The 22,253-nt window shown below is 41.3% G+C and overlaps 1 protein-coding gene across 1 annotated transcript in view; it reads right to left on the reverse strand.

Annotated features, from left to right (window-relative positions):
- Positions 1-4,558: 4,558 nt before the first annotated feature.
- The window catches only part of ELL2 (elongation factor for RNA polymerase II 2), a 41,254-nt gene continuing 23,559 nt past the window's right edge, over positions 4,559-22,253 (reverse strand). The window contains exons 6-12 of the mRNA XM_066616599.1: positions 19,386-19,510; positions 19,158-19,251; positions 16,417-16,990; positions 11,943-12,009; positions 8,439-8,610; positions 6,822-6,866; positions 4,559-5,993 (exon numbers count right to left, since the gene is read on the reverse strand). Of these exons, the coding sequence (XP_066472696.1) occupies positions 5,877-5,993; positions 6,822-6,866; positions 8,439-8,610; positions 11,943-12,009; positions 16,417-16,990; positions 19,158-19,251; positions 19,386-19,510 (1,194 nt within the window). The 3' untranslated portion in view covers positions 4,559-5,876. The remainder of the gene's footprint in view (positions 5,994-6,821; positions 6,867-8,438; positions 8,611-11,942; positions 12,010-16,416; positions 16,991-19,157; positions 19,252-19,385; positions 19,511-22,253) is intronic.

The raw sequence follows: 22,253 nt of genomic DNA on the forward strand, positions 1-22,253 counted from the left end.
AATCACACAAATTGAGCAGCTGGGGGAATGCTGCGGGAGGGAGGAGATCTTCCAATCAAACAATGCACCAATTACTGGGAAGAACATCACTTATGCTGGTGATCAGTACTGGGGAGAATCAGCCATCCAAGTGCTCAGTTCTCATCCAATGAGGAATTTTTGGAGACTTTATGTAAATATTTGTGCTGACTAAAGAGGAACTTCTTACATTTGGACCTGGAGACAGGGGTGAGCAGTGAGGTTGCAAAGTTTGCAGACGACACCAAACTTTTCAGAGTGCTGAAGACCAGAAGTGATTGTGAGGAGCTCCAGAAGGATCTCTCCAGACTGGCAGGATGGGCAGCAAAATGGCAGATGCACTTCAATGTCGGTAAGTGTAAAGTCATGCACATTGGGGCAAAAAATCAAAACTTTAGATATAGGCTGATGGGTTCTGAGCTGTCTGTGACAGGAGAGAGATCTTGGAGTGGTGGTGGACAGGTAGATGAAAGTGTCGACCCAATGTGCGGCGGCAGTGAAGAAGGCTAATTCTGTGCTTGGGATCATTAGGAAAGGTATTGAGAACAAAACAGCTAATATTATAATGCCGTTGTACAAATCTATAGTAAGGCCACACCTGGAGTATTGTGTCCAGTTCTGGTCGCCGCATCTCAAAAAAGACATAGTGGAAATGGAAAAGGTGCAAAAGAGAGCGACTAAGATGATTACGGGGCTGGGGCACCTTCCTTATGAGGAAAGGCTACGGCGTTTGGGCCTCTTCAGCCTAGAAAAGAGACGCTTGAGGGGGGACATGATTGAGACATACAAAATTATGCAGGGAATGGACAGAGTGGATAGGGAGATGCTCTTTACACTCTCACATAATACCAGAACCAGGGGACATCCACTAAAATTGAGTGTTGGGCGGGTTAGGACAGACAAAAGAAAATATTTCTTTACTCAGCGTGTGGTCGGTCTGTGGAACTCCTTGCCACAGGATGTGGTGCTGGCGTCTAGCCTGGACGCCTTTAAAAGGGGATTGGACAAGTTTCTGGAGGAAAAATCCATTATGGGGTACAAGCCATGATGTGTATGCGCAACCTCCTGATTTTAGGAATGGGTTGTGTCAGAATGCCGGATGCGGGGGAGGGCACCAGGATGAGGTCTCTTGTTGTCTGGTGTGCTCCCTGGGGCATTTGGTGGGCCGCTGTGAGATACAGGAGGCTGGACTAGATGGGCCTATGGCCTGATCCAGTGGGGCTGTTCTTATGTTCTTATGGAAGGGACAGACCGGAAGGAAAGAAGGTGGGAATTGGAGGGGCATAGGCAAATTAGGTGGGCATCCCATGAGGTTTTGGGGTTCTGGAGAAGGTGCAAAGATGGGAACATGGGGGAGCCAAAATGGAAGACAAGAGAAGGCTCCATGTATCAGGCAGACACATACTGCTCCTGGAATGAATGGCTCTCGTGCCTTCAAATGAAAGCTGCAGACAAGGAGAGAGCTCTGAGTGCACAGGCTAGTTTCTCTTCCTCATCTAACAAATATTTGTGACGGATACCTCAGTGGGCATCGTATGCCCCTATTGGAGGCTGCATGATCAAATTTGAGAGCTGTTTACAGCATTTTTGAGGATTTGGTCTAGGGGATTTGTCTCGGAATGAAGGCATGAGGCTTCTAACAAAACGTTACACAAAAATGGCTTGCAAACTCACAATTACTGCTGCAGGCACTAGATCAGGAGTTGTGCTATCCTGAGTGGGAAAAGTAAGTTAAGTTGGGCCATGCCCATAGGATTCCTTACTTGTATTGGCAACCTTCAGTCTCGAAAGACTATGGTATCGCGCTCTGAAAGGTGGTTCTGGCACAGCGTCTAGTGTGGCTGAAAAGGCCAATCTGGGAGTGACAATCCCTTCCACACCGGGAGCAAGTGCAGTCTGTCCCTGGTCTGTCTCCCTGGCTATGGGCCTTCCTTCTTTGCCTCTTAGCCTCAGACTGTTGGCCAAGTGTCTCTTCAAACTGGGAAAGGCCATGCTGCACAGCCTGCCTCCAAGCGGGCCGCTCAGAGGCCAGGGTTTCCCACTTGTTGAGGTCCATCCCTAAGGCCTTCAGATCCCTCTTGCAGATGTCCTTGTATCGCAGCTGTGGTCTACCTGTAGGGCGCTTTCCTTGCACGAGTTCTCCATAGAGGAGATCCTTTGGGATCCGGCCATCATCCATTCTCACGACATGACCAAGCCAATGCAGGCGTCTCTGTTTCAGCAGTGAATACATGCTAGGGATTCCAGCACGTTCCAGGACTGTGTTGTTTGGAACTTTGTCCTGCCAGGTGATGCCGAGGATGCGTCGGAGGCAGCGCATGTGGAAAGCATGTTGTGTTGTACACCAACACAACAATCACTAGGGAGAACACTTCACTTTCCAGTGTACAGATTTTAGGGGATTTTATTTAAGTAACTGCTTGTATGGGAGCATCTCAGGGCAAAGACTTTCCCTGGATACTTTAATTTTTTAAAAACTGAAAATAAATTGTGGGACTTTTTAGGGTTTCACCCCACCATCCACTTCAAGGATTTGAGCATGGTTCTTTTTGTCTGCTCAAATTACGATGGCCTCATGCTCGGGGTTGACTAAGGGCATTTCTGTTAGCCTCCATTAACCATGTCTCTGGCTGTCCCATCTTCTATGCAGATTTTACCGACCTGAAGAAGGTGCCCCATGAGATGTTTGGACAAAGGATACTTCCTAGGGAATCCTGCTTTGTTGGTAGAGAAAACTTAAAAGGGCAAAAAAAGAGACTCTATTGGTGTAAAGATGGGAATGAAGAGATTCTAGCCCTGAGCCTGATACTCCAGGGTTTGGAAAGGGGGCAAGGGGGGGCCTGGAGGTATGCAGCTCTGAGAAGAGCAAGCTGTCATGCATATGAGCAAATTTACCCCCAAGATGCAGACTAGACATACCCTGGAGGCTAATGAGGGTTATTTTTCCCATGTACAAAGAATTTTGTGAAATAGGTACATGTGGAAGGTGCAATATTTGCAATCCTTCCTGATGAGAAGTCCACCATCCTTACTGTTTTTGCAGCCCCCAGAAGCTGTAATGCGAGGGGTTAAGCAGAAGTCTGCTTGACCTGCCTCCATTGGCCATGAATGAATTGCACTTGGATGACTGCTTCCTTGGATACCTAAAAGCTCCTTTCTGTTAGGAAGTTACCCAAACAATCCCCCCCAAATAAACTTTTTTTTTTCTTTCTGGGGACACCTTCCTGCTTGGAAGTAGGGAAATGAATGCATTTTTTCCCCAAAAGGGAAAGTCCCTTGGAGTGACCCACTTCCTTGGTTGAAGAGCAAAATTGCAGAAAATGTGGGGAAAAAACTCTTCTGGAAAAGTTGGGGTGGGGAACCACAGTACAGTATATGTCTGATCTATCCTGCCTTGAGAAGGGAAAAAACCTCAGAGTGAAACTCTGGCTCCTTTTCAGTGGTCAAATGCTGCTGGGATTTCTGCACACTCAGGAAGTCTGCTGAGGGATGATTGACAGCGCTGGAAGGAAATGGTGCAGTTTGTGCCATGAAGACCTGGATTGCAGTGAATATGTACTTGCACATTGCACATGAATTGAAACCCATGGATGTGACTCAGGGGTGCATTTCCACACAAGTGCATGTTTGGTTTGGGTCTCAGCTCAAATCAAGGCTCCCGTGATCTGAATTATTGCCTCTACCATAAACATTCATAAACTTGGTGGTCTCAAGCCAGTCACTCCCCCTTGGCCTTAGCTCCCAGCTGTAATATGGGGATAATACTTGCTCACCTCACAGAGTAGTCCTGACAACATGAAAATACATACAAAGTACTCAGCATACATGTTATCTTTTCCACGCTGAATGAATGCAAAGACTTAGTGTGTAGCTGCAACCACTCTTTTGTATCCTTTCCAGAAACAGCAATAGAATAACACCATTAAAAGTAGAGTCCTGCTTCTCTCAGGGTCCAATCTTATCCTTTTCCTGCACTGGAATTTTCCTTTTCAATTTTCCAGCACTATCCAATGGAGCATGTGATGAATCTTGCAGGGGTGGGGGAAGTCATGGAGGTTTCCTCAAGGTAAGGGAATGTTTGTTTCCTTAGCTCAGGGCCTGAATGCAGCTGGAAAGTTGGATATGACTGGGTCCTCAATTCTCCACATCCCAAGTGCTTGGGACCAGAAGCATTCTGGATATTGGATTTTTCAGTATTCGCAATACTTGCATATATATCTATTGAGAGATCTTGGGCCCAAGACTGAACTAAATTTATTTATGTTTCATACACTCCTTATGCACATAGTCTGAAGGTAATTTTATATAATATTTTTAATAATTTTGTGCATGAAACAAAGTTTGTGTATGAAACATGGTTTGTGATTTTATTTCTTTAGGCAAAACAGTAAAAAAAGTCATGTTGGCTCTCAAAAAGTTCTGTATTTTGGAATACATATTTTGGAAATCTGGATACAGGATGCCTAACCTGTATAACACTTATATTAAATGTACACATTCTGTTGTATAGCAATCCACAACAACTATGTTGATGCTGAAGACAAGTTTATTAAAGATACTACCAAAATTTTGGCAAACATTCCAAAAAAAAAAAAAAATCAGACTTGTAAACATAATGCTTCCCTTTTCAATTGGCAGCACTGTGGAAAAAATTAAGACAAAAAGAAAAGACAAGTATAATTCAAAAACTCAATTTGTGACCAAATAACTTATGTTCCCACATGATAAAGTGATGGTTTAAATTAAACCAGATAACTGCATGAAATGAAAGTTTGTGCTGTTTGATGATCACAGTATTTTATAGTTAAATACATCATTTGTTATATTCCTGATACCCAGGAAAAAATCTTTAAATATACATTTCATGTAGGCAATAGCTTCATTGCATATTTCTCGTCAAAAAAATATTTTATAGCAGTATATAAATAGGTCACCTACATGATTAATTTTATAATTTTGCCCCAAAACTATAGAATTAATTTTTTTTGTAAAGTATCAATTTTTGTCCAATAACAAAGCTGACAAACGGTTGAAATGGAAATATTTATCTTTCATAACAGAAATAGCAGTTTCATTGGAAAAAACCTGCATTAACACTTGTCAGGTTGTTTTAGCCTGAACATTTTGCCCATGTAGCAGATTTCTCCCCAAACTGTGCATGCTGATGTGCACACAACCTCTCTCTCTCTCTGACACACGCACACACACACACACACTTCAAGCACCAGGAGGCCACAGAGTATTCCCTGTCCTGATGAACAGGGAAGCAGTGTATTTATGGAGCAATGGATTAAGTACAATTAAGATATACAAGCAAACACCGTAAGGCAACCATTTGCAATGGGAGTTGAACTCACAAAAAGAAATTGCTGTTGTTGAGACAGGCTACATATTAAACTTTTATATACGCACCTCTTAACTGTCCAGAAACAAAGGTTTCTTTTTTGTGTGTGCGCACAAATTTTCCAACTTTCTACCATTTAAGGCAAACAGTTTTGCATCAAGAAAAAGTCAGGAAAAAGGCTTCTATTCATTCAAAAGCCTCTTTTGCTACTTTTTTAAAAAGTGTGCACAGCCGCAGAAGTATAGAGACTGGAATCCCAGTACCCAATGGCAAATGATTTCCATGGATAAAGGTGTACATGTTAAGGAAAAAAGGGACCAAACAAGGGGAAAAAAAGGCAGATTCAATTATGTAGGGAAGCAACATCCTCACCATCAACAAAACAGCAACTCAGTTTGCTAATGCGGAAACTTCTGCATTGGGGGAAGCTTCACTTTTTTTAAATCTTAGAACAAGTCATATGGAATTGTAAATAAATAATCTTTAGTTTATTCACATCTTCTGGTCCAGAGCTCTAGTGCCATGACTCTGCTTGCTGTTGGTCAAATTCACCTATAAGTCTTTTAATGTGAGCCAGCTTCTTATGAAGATATTCATATCTGTATTTTTCTTCGTGGTAGTTGGGGCTAGACTACAATAGCAAAGCAAAGAAGTTAATGTAAGCCATTGAAAAATTTACATATCATAGGCAGAAACCTTTACAACCTATGCACATAACTTCCTATCATTATATTTGCAGGAGTTCCTAACTAGAAACAATTACTAGAAGGAAGTGGAGAGGCCTGATGCTTACAAAAAAGGCAAAAGCATGCATAATAATTCTATATGGGGGGGGGGGGGAACCCAACCCATTCTAGTCCAGAGTAATGTTCCATTACCAAATAATGGCTAAATAATCTCAAACTTTAATTCTAGTTGGTCAGTATGGCACACACTCTACAGGTATAACCTAATTATCCATGGATTTTTCACCCATGGTTTTATCTCAATGTGATGAGAAGGGTCAATTAAAGGAAAAAAAAACAACCCTTTTAAAGTCCTTTTTAAAAAAGCAGCCTCGCTTAGCAGGCAGGCAATCATTCTCTCTCCAGGCACTTAGAACAGCTTCACTCACAAGCAAGTGACCCCTCCCTTCCCCCTGGAGCAGGGGAAAGATTGCAAAGTGATTATCACCTTGGCTTTGCATTCTTTCAAGTGGGTGAAAAGAGGGGTCCAGAGAGAAGCCTTTCTAAGTGCCTGGAGAGAGAGATTGAATGTCTGCTTGCCTGTGTACTGCCATTCTTCTGCATTACAATGGTAAGGAGGCTAATTTTTAACCACTAAGCAAAGGGACTTTTTTAAAAAATGGATTTCATTTAACACAATTTTTGGCATCCACAGGGGTTCTGGGAACAGAACCCTCATGGATGCAGAGACTCAACCTGTATATGGCACATAAGTAAGTAAATGCTATACAAACCTGTTTGATTTTCCGATATTCTTGTATGACTTCCTCATGAACAATCTACAAATTTGAGAGTTGAAACAAGAATAATCTGATGGTTATCAGGTACTACTAATTATTATCAATTACCTTGCGAATTAAGAATATCCATAACACGGCCCATGAGAGGGGTAAAGGGAGCAATTTGTACCTGGGGCCAGAGTCAAGAAAGGGGCCCAGGATGCAAAGGAGGGGCCTAGAAATTTCCTGGGATCTTATATTTTCTGATCTCACCTGAACCCGCTGCCCACATGGGATGTTGGGGGCACTACTATGGGCATGATAGCGGTTGGGAAGAAACTGGACTGCTACAATAGCTCTTTGGCTTGTGGATCAGCTTACAATGTATAGGAGCTCAGGGACACAGCTGCAGAAGCAAGTTTTGATACACAAAGGGCACTTTCTATTTTAGTGTGAACCTAAACACAGTAATGCTAATTTTCTGCAATTATTTTCTATATTTAGAAGATTTTAGAGAGACGAAGGAGTGTGTTTGGATTTCCATATTACTGTATCAAGCTGCTGAAACTATGCAGGCAGGTAGACTTGGGCTCTGCATCAGGAAGTCCAGTAGATCTGAACTCCAAATATCATTCTGGTTGTTTCCACCCTCCCCCACCCTGTTTCTCTTCCATTCTGCCCACCCCCTTGCCACGCGCCCACTCTTCCCCCCCCTTGGGAAGGTGCCCAAAAGAAATTTTGTATTCCCTGATAAAATTTCTCTCAGAGGCCCTGATTCATGCTCACACCCCAAATTTTCCTTCCATTCTACCCAAATCTCCACCCCACAATGCAAAATTAAAGTTAACATTTAGTATTACAACCTGAAGAAAATATGAAAGCCCTCTTCTCTGCCTTTTTAATAACAGGAAAAAATAATCATGGAAAGGAAAAGAATCACTGCCTTTTATCAGACACTTTGGACAAAGGAAATCTAACATTTGTATCCAATTTAACTCTGGGGTTAGAGGGCAAGCTGGGATAACCCAGTTAACATGGACCTCCTGTTGATCTTACCCCATCATCCCCCTCCTATAGTCCTCTGAAATTAATCACCAATCTAAGACATAGCAGCAATACAACTTCTCATGCAATTTAAAGTAGTCTCACAGACCAATACTGATCTGATCCTATTGATCTCAGTATTACATTGCCTGGAAATAAAAGACAAGCCCTCGGCACTATAGATGAGTTCTCTGCATGTTTTCTAATATTTTACTGCTAGGGAAAAATATATATTAACTTTTATGATTAGACATGTAAATAATTCTCCACTATCGGTTTAAGCCTCACCATGGAAAATGAGTCAAAAAAGAGATTCTATACCTTACACAAGAAAAACAGACTACAAGTTTGCAGGAAAGAAACTCCCAATTTTGGTGTACTCATAAAGAGTTCTCCTCTACAAGCCCGCACTGCATTTACTTGGCACATGCATGGTGAAAACAAAGTTCTTTTAGCAAGGAATCTGAACCAGGCTGTGGAGTACTGATGTCACACATTCAGCAATACTATTCCAATCAAGAAGCAGATCTATATAAAAAGAATTGTACCAGCCTCAGCAGAAAGCAGAAAACAGAAAACAAGTTTTACCTGATATTCTTTAGATCCTGGAGAGAGCAGCTTACGCTGTGCATCTAACTGAATAAATCTTCTAGCAACACTTTCCATTCTTGCATGCAAAGTTCTGTATTCACCATATTCTGCATTGAAGTCATCCTTGTAACTTTGCCGTTGCTCATTTGAGACAATTGCTATATATTTCCTTTTTTGGGGGGGGGGGGAGAAAGATATTCAGAAAAGCAGGATCTTCCATTTGTATAATGTTCATTTTCAATGGCTGTATCAATTTAATTTCCCTTCAAAATCTTTTGCAATATATTTATATTTTTGACTCCCCCATCTGAACAGTGTCACTGTAACTTAACCAACCAGTCAAATTTACCTGTCATTCTATTCAGAAACATTCAACAAAATAGCAACTTGTAAACCAAACAGAAGTCAAATAGTTTAATCCTGTTAAAATTCCCATGCACTAATGCAGCAGGGCCAGTGCGACTTGCGCTGAATCCTGGAAGGGGGGTGGAGGATTTTGTAATCTGAAAGTCTTCTTGAGGTAAAGGGATATTTATCCACTTGCCCTGGGGAAAGCCCCAGCTGTAGGAAAGGGTCTACTTGGTCCTGCACCTGCTAACTTGCTGGCACAAGTCTCAGTGGATCCATGTCAGCTGATCTGAACCGGGGAAGGGGATATGATATGGAATGCACCAGTGTGGCTGATCCCACCTCTGGGACCCACCTCTGGGAAGGCCTATTACCTGTCTTCCCTGCTGCTCAGTGTGTGCTGGGCCGTGAACTGGCGGGATGGCACAGTGTGTGCTGGGCCGTGAACTGGTGGGATGGCACAGGATAGCACTGGTGGAATAGCATGTGCTGGAAGAGCAGTGCAAACAAAGCATAGGATTGTGCCAAAGGTATTGTATACTGAACTAAGGGCACTGAAATAAAAAAGGGTTCTCTGCAGATTTCCATTTCCTTGATTTGAAATAAGTAAATCATTGTGACTTCTGAAATTCAGGCATTATCATGAGGATGTTGAACTCCAGTTAAAAGCCCAAATGGCCAAAGCTTAAGAAATAATCATAGCTTTGATTATCAACAAATCTATCATGACAAAAATACTGTACACTCTTCTGTTTATTGAAGATGTTTTAGGGAAAGGTATTCAACACCACATTAGCTGGTTAACTTGAGAATATCAAGAAAATAGAGTTCTATAAAGCAAATACTTGAGCCATATATATTAACAAAAAATAAGTGCATCTTTATAAGCAAAGCCACAAAGTTTGTAGCATCTTAAAAGTTGACAAACTTATTTCACCATAAGCCTTCATGGAGACTTCATCAGATGCACATAGTGTTATTCTCAGCTGCCATGTGAAAACTATTAAGAACCAGTTTCCAATTTATATATTATAGTGTTACAAGGATGCAGTTCCACTCCGCTATTCGAACAAAAGAGAAATCTAACTAAACTAGCAATCAGAAAATATGAGAGAAACACAGGCTTCTACAGGTCCTTGAACCCTTTATCTGTTCCCTGTATTGCTTATGTTCTGAATCAAGTTCATACAGATGAGCAAGGCAACATTTTATCTAATTTTTCTGTAGAAAAGGAGTGTGCACTGCCCAAGTAGGACAAGCAGAGCTCTGTGTTAGTTCTAGCTGATATGCTGTAGACATGTGCAGGCAGCGTGATTCTAGGGACAAGGGTCACATGGACATGGTTAAACTGCACTATTGCTGCTGTGTTTCATAGTAGGACGTTAAACGACTGGGTAAGATTGTGTCAGCATTTCAATTCAGAAGCATGGAACACCCTTCTTTCCAAGGGCTGATTGCCAGGTTTACTGCATGTATTAATCTAATGTCTATAAATAACTAGATCTGTGCCTACAGGAGATTCAACGTATTGCAAGAGGAGATTTTGTACATGCACAGTGGCAAGTTCTAGGAAGAGCAAAATGTATCTCAAACATGACTAGGTGAACAAGAGCACATCAGAAGAACCCTCCTCACCAAAAATCCTCCTCACCACCTCATCTATGGAGTACATTTACGCCATAATATATACCGGAGGTTTTAGCAATGAAGAAAAAGAGTTCCTGATTTTAAAGTGAAGGATACAAATGAGAGGAGGGAAATCTGAGGAAAGTATAATAGATACTTGGCTATATGTAGTATTTTGCTGATTTCATTATGTGCTACAATAACCAAGAACCTGCTTACTCTTCTGTGTAGGAATGGCCTTTAAGAGCAGAACTAGCTTGCAAAGCCACAGAAATATTCACCTCAAATATTCAAGTTGTTTCAATGCCACCTGGTGCACTTTTGTTCCCTAGCTGTTAAGTCTTCTCTCTGACATTTCTTCACTCTCTTTGTCCTCTGCCTCATTTGGTTGCACTGCCATTTAATCTGATTAGCAGCAGTAACCCATGCAATTTTGTTCAGCATCTGTACTGTCGTCATTTCAGACGTACCATGGTGATGTCATCAAAGTCACATGGATTGCCATAACCAGATTAAAACCACACTGACAGCAAAGAAGAAAAATGGTACCATGAAGCAGCCACTGCCAGGGGAACCTTTTAAACCATGTAAATATGTTTGCAACTGACACAAAAAAATGGAGGTGCTGTTCAACACATAAGTTAGGCAAATCCTAGATTTGAATTTCAACCTTATCTCACCGTATTGTTTTAGACTGATGTTTATTACTGTTTTTATTTTGCTTTGAGCACAAGAAATATAGAATTGCCATTAATAAAGTTGAGTCTTTGCAGTGAACCACTATCACCACAGATGCTGCAGTCACGATACACGCACAGACAGGAACTGCATAAAAGATGGCCGAGAACAATGAAATACCACATGGACAAAAAAAAGAGCATCTCTATATCATCTGTGCAGTCCACAAGTTCTGGAACCATTTAGCATCATTGCTGCCATGTTTCTGAGAACTACTGCAAGCCTTTGGGAACAAATAGGATTACCAGTGCAATCTTATGCATGTCTACTCAGAAGCAAGTACCACTGTGTTCAATGGGACTTACTCTGAGGAAAGTGCGAATAGGATTGAAGCCTCAGGCTACTTACTATTTCAACTGGACTACTGAGTAAAAGGCACTATCACTCTTTGTAAGAAGGTAATGCGAGAATATCTTTTTTCTACCACCAGTAGTCAAGACTGCAGTATCCATATTCAAGTTTTTCTGTTAGCCAGGTAATTTTACTATACTACTGGATTCTTGTGAAACAAAATGAAATGCATTCTGAAGCACCCCCTGAGGTGCTGCATCTATTAAGCCTTTTTTCAGTATAGATAACAAGGAGATGGGAAGGACAAAGTGGGTGCTAAAATACAAGTTGCCTTTAAAATCTTTGTTCTCTTCATAAACAATGCTGTTCTAATGCAGTCATTCTGTAACTTAACTGTTTTCACATAAAGCTTTATCACTTTAAAGAGTAAAATATAGATTGTTCTTCACTGCATATTCCACCCACCCAACCCCCCTCTCCCCACATTCTCCTACTTACACCAAGAAGTCAGGTAGTTCACTTGTTGACAAAGGATCTGTGGAGGCAGCACAAGTCTCTTTAACACCTACAAAGAAATACACGTTTTTGACACTTTGATAACAGATTCTTTTGAAACCAAAACTGATTTGACTTTGAAGTGCTTACAGAAAGATTCTTTCTACAGGTTAGTTTTAAGAGACATCTAAGAGCAAAGACAGACTACTGAACATTGATAATAGAGATTGTATGCCAAATTCTAACAGCCGACAACAGCAAGAATTTAGAATGCAAAACTAAATTCAGTCTGTATACAATAAAAGCAGTCTAGTCTTAACCCAAGGTCAGCCTTCTATTATTCTGAGACAAGTTGTGGCATCTGCACAGCAATTCAAGGATTTCTGTGGCAGATGTCGGTACACAATAGGAGATGGGAGTTTTACATCAACGTCCAGCTTTCATGGGAGTGAAATAAAGGACAATGGAGTCGAATGCCAAGTGCTTTTCTTTCTGCCAATTCTTCCCCTTCACCAGCCTCAAAAAGTTAGACATACAAGGATTATCATGGAATTTACTAGAAAATAAGAAGTCATATAGAATAGTGAGAACTTTATTGATCCACGATATGTAATGACTGGGTCAAATCAATTACTCCTCAGTACTGAAGGTTTAAAAGTAAAGGCTTGGTTGTAAAAATATCTCTTACATGAGTAGAAGGCCCTACCATTTACATACGGGGGAGCTTATTTTTCCCCATTCCCTGTCATAGCCCCCTGTGCTGCTCTATCAGGAGCAGTTCCGAGGGAAGCATGAGAGCTTGCAACAGAAAGCATTGTGGAAAAGTCTTGCTGCACAAGCAAAGCTCCATGTGCTGTACTTTGGACCCAAGTCAGGCAGTGTACATAATTCAGATTAGTCAGCAATGCTTGAAGTGTTTGCTTTGGTACAACTGTTAACAGTTGTACAATCACCACATTTTAAAAGACAGAGCATTCAGACAAGAAATTATCCCGAAATATATCATGTTTATAACTGAACAGTTATGCAAACTGCACCACCAGTGTGGATTATACATGTTATATTCTTAAACATGAGAATAAAATATGTAGGGATCTAGTGGCCACCAACCTATGTGCTGAGCCATTAGAGAAAGCAGATGCTATATTAGTTTGTATTTCTGTTAATAGCTGCCGGCCTACAAGACCAGGAATCCATTGTGTTACTCTATGCTATTAAACAAAGAAAATTCAAGCTGCCCAAGCCTTTACCAGGACAACTATGCCATAAGCCTCAGTGAATTGGAAACCTATTATATCCAGTCAGCAGTATACTCCAGCAGGGATTTGTTCACAAAGCTGTAAATCAACTTTTCAGTTAAATGCAAAGAGGTTTAAAACTGGCTCCAGGAAGTGTGTTATAGGTATTTTTAATTTCCAAAGTGAAAACTAAACAGACTGCTCTTACTAAAAATAAACCAATGTTACTGAATATCAGTAACAAACCACAGTGGACTTTTCACGTAACAGAAGCTTCATATCCCTTCCAAAATAGGAAACAGAGAGAGGGTCAAAATTCAGCATAACTTGAACTGGCCTAAGGACTGGAGAAGTTGAAGAAGGCTTCATCCTGCCATCAGTTAGAGCAGGGGTCTCTACACTTTTAGGCCAGAGGGTCACATCAAATATCTGGCATGGTGTAAAGAGCTGGAAAAATAAATTTCTAAACATAAAATTTAAATAAATACATTAGAGAGCCTCAGAAAGCCTAAGGGCACAATTCCAACCAGGTGTACTTAGTCCTATTTTGTTCCATGGGGTTTACTCTCAGGAAAGTGTGGTTAGGATTGCAGCCTCAGTCCTTCAGATGGCCCAAAAATATCACTTCTGGGTTTTCAGGAAAACCAGGAAGTGATGTTTTTAGGCATTTGGAAGGCATTCTGAGGGGAGGCACATGGCCTCCCTGGCCTTTAGAACACCTTCCAGACGCAACTGGAGCACAGCTCTCATTCAGTTGAGCAGGCCAGAGGCTTGCAAGGGACCAGAGGCTAGCCACGGGCCGGATCTGCCCTTGGGCCAGGGTTTGGAGACCCCTGAGCTAGAGGACCGTGGACTCTTTAAAGGTTGCATCCCCTGCCCCTGTAAAGGGATAAACAACTTTATTTACTTAATTAAATTTGATTTTGTAATGCGGGGGGGGGGGGCTACAAAATCTTCTTTGATCCCAGATAGATGCCTTAGCTATACCACTGACTGGGGAGAGGCAGTAGAGCAAGTGGGTGGTGAGCTGCTGGGGGGAGGAGGTGGGTTCCTCCCAATTTTCACTTTTTAAAAAGCCCAGGTGTGATGTTACTTCTGGTTGTGACGTCACTACTGGGGCAACATTTTGAGCTTGGCACCGGGCCACACAATCATTAGCTACACCACTGGTTTTAACAAATCAAACTTCCCCATCCAGCTAGGTAACCGCATAAATTTTTCCCCTAAGCTTGATATACTGTCTGATATAAATTGAATAGTCTCACATCTTCCCAACTCTGCTAGCTCTGCTCCAGTATACAGAAAAATGTTAACTTTACACTTTATCTCCACATACACCAGTGCCATTACAGCCTTGCCAATGTAGAAGGCTGCACACCAATTGACGCACCAGACATTGGCAAAAACATTGGAAAAGTGCTGCATCAACATAGTTCTAGTGTCACATGGATGCCAACTTTACTGGCAGAGGGGTCAAAACATGGAGAAGACTGGGGCAAGGAAGAGTCAACATACACCAGAAAAATGCTACCCCAATGAAAGCACCAGCATAGGCAAGAGTAACTGCACAAGGAACAATAGGGAAGGCAAGAAACAGCAGAAAATTACACCTCCTGCCCTTCCCCTCCCCTGCACACATCCCTACCACACAGCATAGGATACAGGATGCTCAGTTCACCCTGGTGGAGGCCTGCCAGTGTTGGGGCTGACTGAATGTACCAATTGGTTCCTTGGATATTACATAGATGTCACACTGATTTCATGGCAATGACAGATCAATGTCACAGTGATTATGTGCAGCAGTAAGACCACAACTCCATGGTTAACAGGCTGTGCTGGTGTTTCCATGGATACTGGGGGTGTTACTGGGAAGAGCCAGGATGTCAGAATGCCAGATGCAAGGGAGGGCACCAGGATGAGGTCTCTTGTTATCTGGTGTGCTCCCTGTGGCATTTGGTGGGCTGCTGTGAGATACAGGAAGCTGGACTAGATGGGCCTATGGCCTGATCTAGTGGGGCTGTTCTTATGTTCTTATGACAGGCTTGGCATTTGGTCCTTGTTGCACTGGCACTGGTGTGGTGTCAGTATGGCATTGCCAAGACAGGCTTACGATATGATGGACATCACGATGGCACCCGTGCAATGTCAGTTCATTCTCTGAATAGGATTAGGCCATTAAACACTTTAGTATAACTGAGCAAATTTGCACACTATTTTTTTCACTGGGCACAGTCCTTCCACACAATTTTGCTACACTGAAAGAAAACAATATGAAGCTCCCGCATCAGAGAATTTACATGAAGATGAGCATTTCTTTCCCAATGTGCAAAAACCAAGTTATAAGTAGATTTGAAAAATCATTATCAATCTCACAAGACATACTTAACCTACCTATCCTCAGGATAGTAAAGGCTACATTGCACTTCTGAAAGTTGGCATACCAATTATTCGGGAAAACCACTTGGGCCTCCCTTCAGTGCATGCACTTAAGAACTGGATGACAAAGTACAGCAGCTGTCCTCTGCATTTTTAAATTGCACAGGTGCACTGGTGAAAACAATTTGCCTAACAAGAAGCAGAGCTTCTTGCAAGAAGTGGGCAGCTCTTAAAATGAAAATTTCCCAGCTTGTTACTATTTCCTCCGCTTCACTGACTCATTTAAAAGAAAGGCGATCCCCAATTTCACACAGTATCTAAGAAAATGAATTTACCGGAATTCCTGGAAACAGGATTTGCTTACTACCAGTAGGAATTATCCTGCAATGATCATATTCTGTCTCAGAGAAAATGCCAAAGAAACAAGCACAGAATGTCTACTTAGCAATAAGGCAGTTTAGAATTAAAGGTTGTCATGGAATATTTCACTACCTTTTGCAGGAGTTACTTCATAGATATCCACTATTGATAATGTTTATGTAGGCTAATTAAAACAGAAAACAAACCCTACAAGAACAAAGACACATTTCAGCTGATAGAAACTGTTTGGATGCAAGATCTTCTATTGCCATAAAAGCATGGGAGCTGCTTGCAACTGGTCTGGCCCCATTCTGTGCTATTAACAGAATGTGTGCATTCAAGAGATAAGGAGGACTGGTGAGAGTGGCATTGCCCTGTGTCCTTCTCACATGTAGACATTTCTGACGCAATATGGAACCCTACCACACGAAAGCTATGCCCATACAACACAACAGTAACATCTACTCTAGTTGCTTTGCTCATTCAAAGAGAAGCAGTAATACCTTCACTCAGATTTCGACTGGAGTTCTTCAGCTTGGCAGTTCCTTTGCTTTCAGAGTCTCTTTCCTTCTCAGTAACATTCCCAACATTATTCTCTTTGATTTGGTCCTTCTCCTTATGTTTCTTCGATTTCTTCTTTGATTTTTTGTGCAACACTGAATGTTTCTCATTTGTAGATTTTGGGCACATGGACAGATCTTCAACAGGTGCTGGGATTGCCAGTGGAGTCCTAGAAGTATATTTTTGATGCTGGTCCCCATAAAGGCTGCCATTCTGACTCAAAGTGTCAACAGGTAGGTCTTGAGTCCCCCTACCTTCAGGAGTGCTAGGGGAATTGGAGTTAGAATTTACAGTCTGAGGAGGATTTGAAACAGGAAGGCAAGTTGGAGGAAGGGGTGGAGCAGCTGGTGTTGCAGCAACTGAAGGGGGAGGTGGTAATTGAGAAGCTCCAGCACTTTTTTCACTAGAAGTATTCAAATGACCATTTAATGTTGGTTGAACTCTATTGGTAAGGTGAGATATCCTTGGTTTTTTATTCATTAAAGGATCAATAAAATCAGAATCCAAATGCCGTTTCTGCAACAAAACGTATACACAAGATTCAGTTACTTAAAATAGAGTTTCCAACTTGTCTACTAGCATATCATTATACTGCTAAAATACATAAGAGTTGCACAGCAACATATGCACTATTTCAAGCTTTAAAAACTCCCTGAAGGTTCCAATTTTTAATGCCATAGGAAGTCTCTGTTGGATAGATTAATAACTTCCTGAGAAAGTCAAAATAATTCCCAGTATGACAAGAATTTAGATGCCTATGCAGTGCATAGCACCAGATGAATTAAAAAACCAAAACTGTTCCCTTAATACTACTATTGGAGCAGAAAGATAGGGTAATTTTGGGTATCCCACATCCTATGCAATTGCCACTTCACAGTGCAGCTTTCTCAAAACAGAGGCCTGACACAAGAAGAGTCCTTTTGGATCAGGCCGATGGCCCACTTAGTTCAGCATCGCATTTGTCATTGTGGCCTATTAGCTGCCTCTGGGAAGCCCACAAGCAACAGAGAAAGGCAGGTGTCGCTCTCACCACTGCTTCCTGCAACTGGTATTTCAAGCTGACATGTGTCAACACATGCCAGGTACATGTTCCTTGGCTGGAGTCAGCAGTTCCCTAGACAAACTACTAATCACAAACTTGGAAAGTTTAAAATGTGATTTGGTAACAGCAACAAATGCCAGATGCATGCAAGATCTAAAGAAGTCAGATTGGTTGTATCCCATATCTGACTCTTGAATAAATATATGGATTATTTCAGAACAATACAGATACGCATTCTAGAAGTGTTAAGACAGCTTCATTTACCTGAATTAAGTTAGATTTTAATTTAGAGTGAACAGCCTAGAAGAGGCAAAAGTCAGCACACCAAATAATCCTCTCTCCTTGTGAAGTATATTAGAACTGTTCCAGATTCAAGATACTGCTTGCTTATAATTTCTTCTAAAGCAGCGGATATAAAAAATTTCCAGCAGCTTTTGTAAAGGCTATGTGTTTCAACCTTGATATATATTAGACAAGAATCTGACTGATGCTCTTCATAAACATGTACAAAAGGTGAGAGGAGGAAACAATTGAATTATTATTAAGCAGCCCTGATATATTATCAGCCAAAGTCAGAGAGCTATAAGAAAGAAAAGGCAGCAATGTTTTTGCTAATTAAAGTCAACGTTTTTTCAAAGATAACTAATAATTGCATAGGGTTGTTCATGTGTACAAACAATGACTACTAGGCCATCAGCTGAAAGAACTTTTTAATGGAAAGTCTGAAAATCAGAACTCTTTCCAATTACTATCACATCACTCAAACTCCGATGTACGCATGGAACCCTGCAAGACTCAGACCTTCTCATACCCTGCAGTATTCACATGCCTAAGAGCACTTCATGCAAAGCATTCCCTGACACTGAAGAGGATGGAATGAATCCTGATGCTCTCTATTCACAACAGAAAAGAGCTCTGGATCACAGCCAATAGCGTTAGCTATAACAAAACTGAATGAATACCGTATTGTATGAATGAATGAATTCAGTACTGAATGAATACTGAAGGGAAAGAAAAGACAGCAACATCTAAAAAATACTAAATGAAATGAGAATTTTATATATAATCTATTAAAGACAGTCTGGAACAGTAAGCCTACAATCCTATGCTTAATGTCCACATGAACTCAATAGCCGGGCTTACTTCAAGAAGATATGTATATAATGGCACTGCATGAATATAAGTTCCAACTAAAATTTTAAGTAAAATAGCTCATTTACCAAACAAATAAAAGTTAGACAATATATTTTAACATTAGACAGCACCATATTAGTAGGCTGACTTAGGAATTCAGAAATCATAGTACAAGTATGGTGACTGAATCCAAATTTGAGAAGAAGATGCATGTTTAATACCATCCTGGTTCAACTGTCCCCCCAATAAATAAAATGTAGCCCCATATTTTGGTTATCTACAGTTTTGGGACGTTGGTTAACATACTGGATTATGATTAAGTTCTAGTAAATACAGAATACACACCTATGATGAAGTAGCCTTGTCCACAAAAGGAGGCTTCACCATAAAATGTACAGTATTCATCTCACACTAGTCAACTGAATTTCAAGTCAACTTCCAAAACTAACATCAACGTTTGTTGTCTCACTACACCATACAGAATATAAAGAGTGACAAATGAAATACCTGAGAAGGAGAAGCAGATGTAGCATCTTTAATAGTACTCAGAGATGATTCCAAGTGACTGGTGCTGGTGGCATTCTGAGATGAATTTAGTTTTCTGTAAAGATCACCCACATTCTAGGTTACAAGGAAAATCAAGCTAAAGATGCTCTAGCAGATCTTACTATTTCTTGGAAGTAAAGGGATTCTTTCTTTCTAACCTATGCATTATTGGAAACAAACTGAGCTTACCGAGAAAGTATTAATTCCAGCGACTGTCTGTCTATCTCATTGTAGCCAGGCCAGTCTTTTTGAACTTCCTTATAAACATATTCTTTCAGTGTGTAAGAGTTGTCCTTTGGATTCAAATTGGCAACCTACAGATAGAGATCACAATTATAAAACAGTAAGAGTTATTTGCAAGTTGACAGTACCTCAGAAGAATTAGAAACCTGAAAGTCTAATGAGGGACGAGTACAGCACACTCAGTATTTCTCAATACTGTGTCACTGACAAGTTTTTATTTTTAAAAAATTAAGCCCTTTCCTTCTACTCATCAAGGATACATGATAGTTTACAATATAATAAGAATTTATCAATCACCACAATGTTTAAAGATTATCAAAAAGCCAAATAAAAGTAGCAGGAATACAATATTCATAGTTAAGCTCAAAAGCTTGGCAGAAGCATTTAAACGAAATCTACAACAGGAAAGGATAGCTGCAGTCAGTTTATTTTTTGTTAGTCAGTTAGACAATCTTGTTATTGGGTGTGAAAGAAAGATAGGCAAAAACAGACCATAATCCATGAATATAAGTTAATTTAGTACAGGAGGGAAGAATCTACCTAGCACCTGTAGATTGCTGAGACTCTTGCAAAGAATGCTGGACTAGGCTGACCTTGAACTGACCTAGCAAGACAACACTGAAAATGGATTAGTTTTGCTTTACCATTAAGAGATTCTGATACGTTCTTGTTTTATATGTTTGAGACACACTGGTGGACTATGCGGGTTTCTAGCAAAAACAAGGCAAGACAGGTATGAATGAAGTCAGTCAATCCCTACTGTAGAGGACATAAATTGCAGAGGAAGAGGGAATGAGGCTGATCACAGTCTCTTTTCCTTGTCTCTGACCTAGTCTAAAAGAAACTGGAAAGTGATGGGCAGCCCAATCCTGAGCCCCTGTGGCACGCAGCTTTGGTGGCACCAAAAACAGCTGCCACCAAATCATGCGTACTACCGGCTAGCGCAGGTGGCACCTCGGGAGAAGAGGACTTTCGTCCCCTTTTCCCGGGTAAGGGAAGTAGCCCCGCAATGGGGCTACTCAAGTTACCGCCAACCAAAAGGTGGGTGGTAGGGTAAAGGTGTTTGTGTAGGGTGCCGAGCCCCACATGAATGCATATGATCCTGTGGAGCAGAGCTCCACTGGACCCACCTCCCTCCCTGCTCCCTCCTCCCCCGACACAGCTCCTGCCCGCCCTCTCCTCGTTTCCCGGCAATGCCTCCTCCCGGCCCTCTCCGCCTGCCTCCCCAGAACACCTCTTCCCTACCCCCCTCTCCGCATATCATGCCATGCCAAGTGGCGGAGGCCGGGCACCTGCCCGGCGCTAGCCTGGCGCTGGGCTAACATGGGCACTAGCCGGGCAGTAAGGCTCACAAACGTGCTGTACAGCACATTTGCAACACTGTGCGCTGGCAGTAAGCTAGCGCACACCGTTCAGCATTGGGCTCTAAAAAGGTAAGCAAGTTTCAACTGTTCAGTTAATTCAGTAATTACTATTAAACACCATTCAAGTACTGTAGATGTTATTTCTCAGTTCTGGATGTTCAACCTTGGCCAGAATAATTCTAAAAGATCTGAACACACAGAAGAGAACTGCACAGGAAGCTCAAGCTTTGCTCATTTTTCTTGGCATGGCAGTTGCTGAAGAAACAAACTGCCTTTTAATTAAAAACATATACACAGCTTGCCTCTCTGGCAACTGGAATTGCTGCACCAAGAACGAAGCAGTGGTGTAGCAGCAAAAGCTAGGATCAGATGTTCCATTCAGGCAAACTTTCTGAAATGTACAATTCCATTATCTAGCATAGTTTCTGAAGAGAAATTCTGGAGGAACTGCTAGAAAGCAATTGCACAGATGTATAAATTATCATTCAACTATGTAGACTTACAATTGGCAAAGTTAAAGTAATGCCTCTGTCATGCAGCTGTTTCTACACACAGCACCAGAAAACAATCAAAATGACACCCCATCCTTGTATCATCTCTGTGGTTACTAAAGCAATGTTTAAAAAACCAACCTATACCATATATTTAGTCCCCTCTTAGAAACAGTATGGCATTTAATGTTTAAAAGGGAGGTATTTTCTTTCAACTTTAAATCCCAAGCAAGGACAGAACACAGTGAGGAGGTAAGGAGCTTTTATCCCAATTCTTCTTCCATTTCTGAAAGAAGGAAGGGGGAGGGAGATTTTTGCACTATAGATCTCTTCTCTCCCTTAAGTAGGCAGGGACAGGAGATTTGGAGCCTGTTCCTTCCCTTGAGTTTATTTAGGAGCAGTGTGTCCTGCAGCCTGCCTGGTTTATGCAACTTCAGTTTGATATGAGAAAACGCAGAGCAGGTTAGGAATCCAAACTGTACTACTTCCATTTCAAACAGTAGTAGCTTGGACAAGGCAGGCTGCAGATTGCGTTTCTGGTAAGTAAAAGGTTGTGCAAATGTTTAAGAATGCATTCAAGCATGTTGTCCTCTTTTTTCATTAAAAATATGTAAAATACAATAATCAATAATCTGCTGCCCAAAATTACCATGGGCACTCAAGTTCATTTTTTAGAAGATTGTCAATTTGGGCACATGCTCTCAAAAAGGTTTGCTACCCCTGGGGCTAGAGCCACTAACATGAGTTTAACATGTGGGGGGGGGGGGGAGAGTATTCCAGAGGTTGAAAATTACCTCTAAAATGGAAGTGAGGGTTAACTTGTTAATATAAACTTTAATGTCAAGCTCAGACATGCAAATCTACATTATATTAGACTTTTCTAAAATTACACTAAGGCTGCAATCGTAACCACACTTTCCTGAGAGTAAACCCCACTGAACAAAATAGGACTAGGTTCT

This window comes from Tiliqua scincoides, chromosome 2 (genome assembly GCF_035046505.1).
Source record: "Tiliqua scincoides isolate rTilSci1 chromosome 2, rTilSci1.hap2, whole genome shotgun sequence".
NCBI classification, from domain to species: Eukaryota; Metazoa; Chordata; class Lepidosauria; order Squamata; family Scincidae; genus Tiliqua; species Tiliqua scincoides.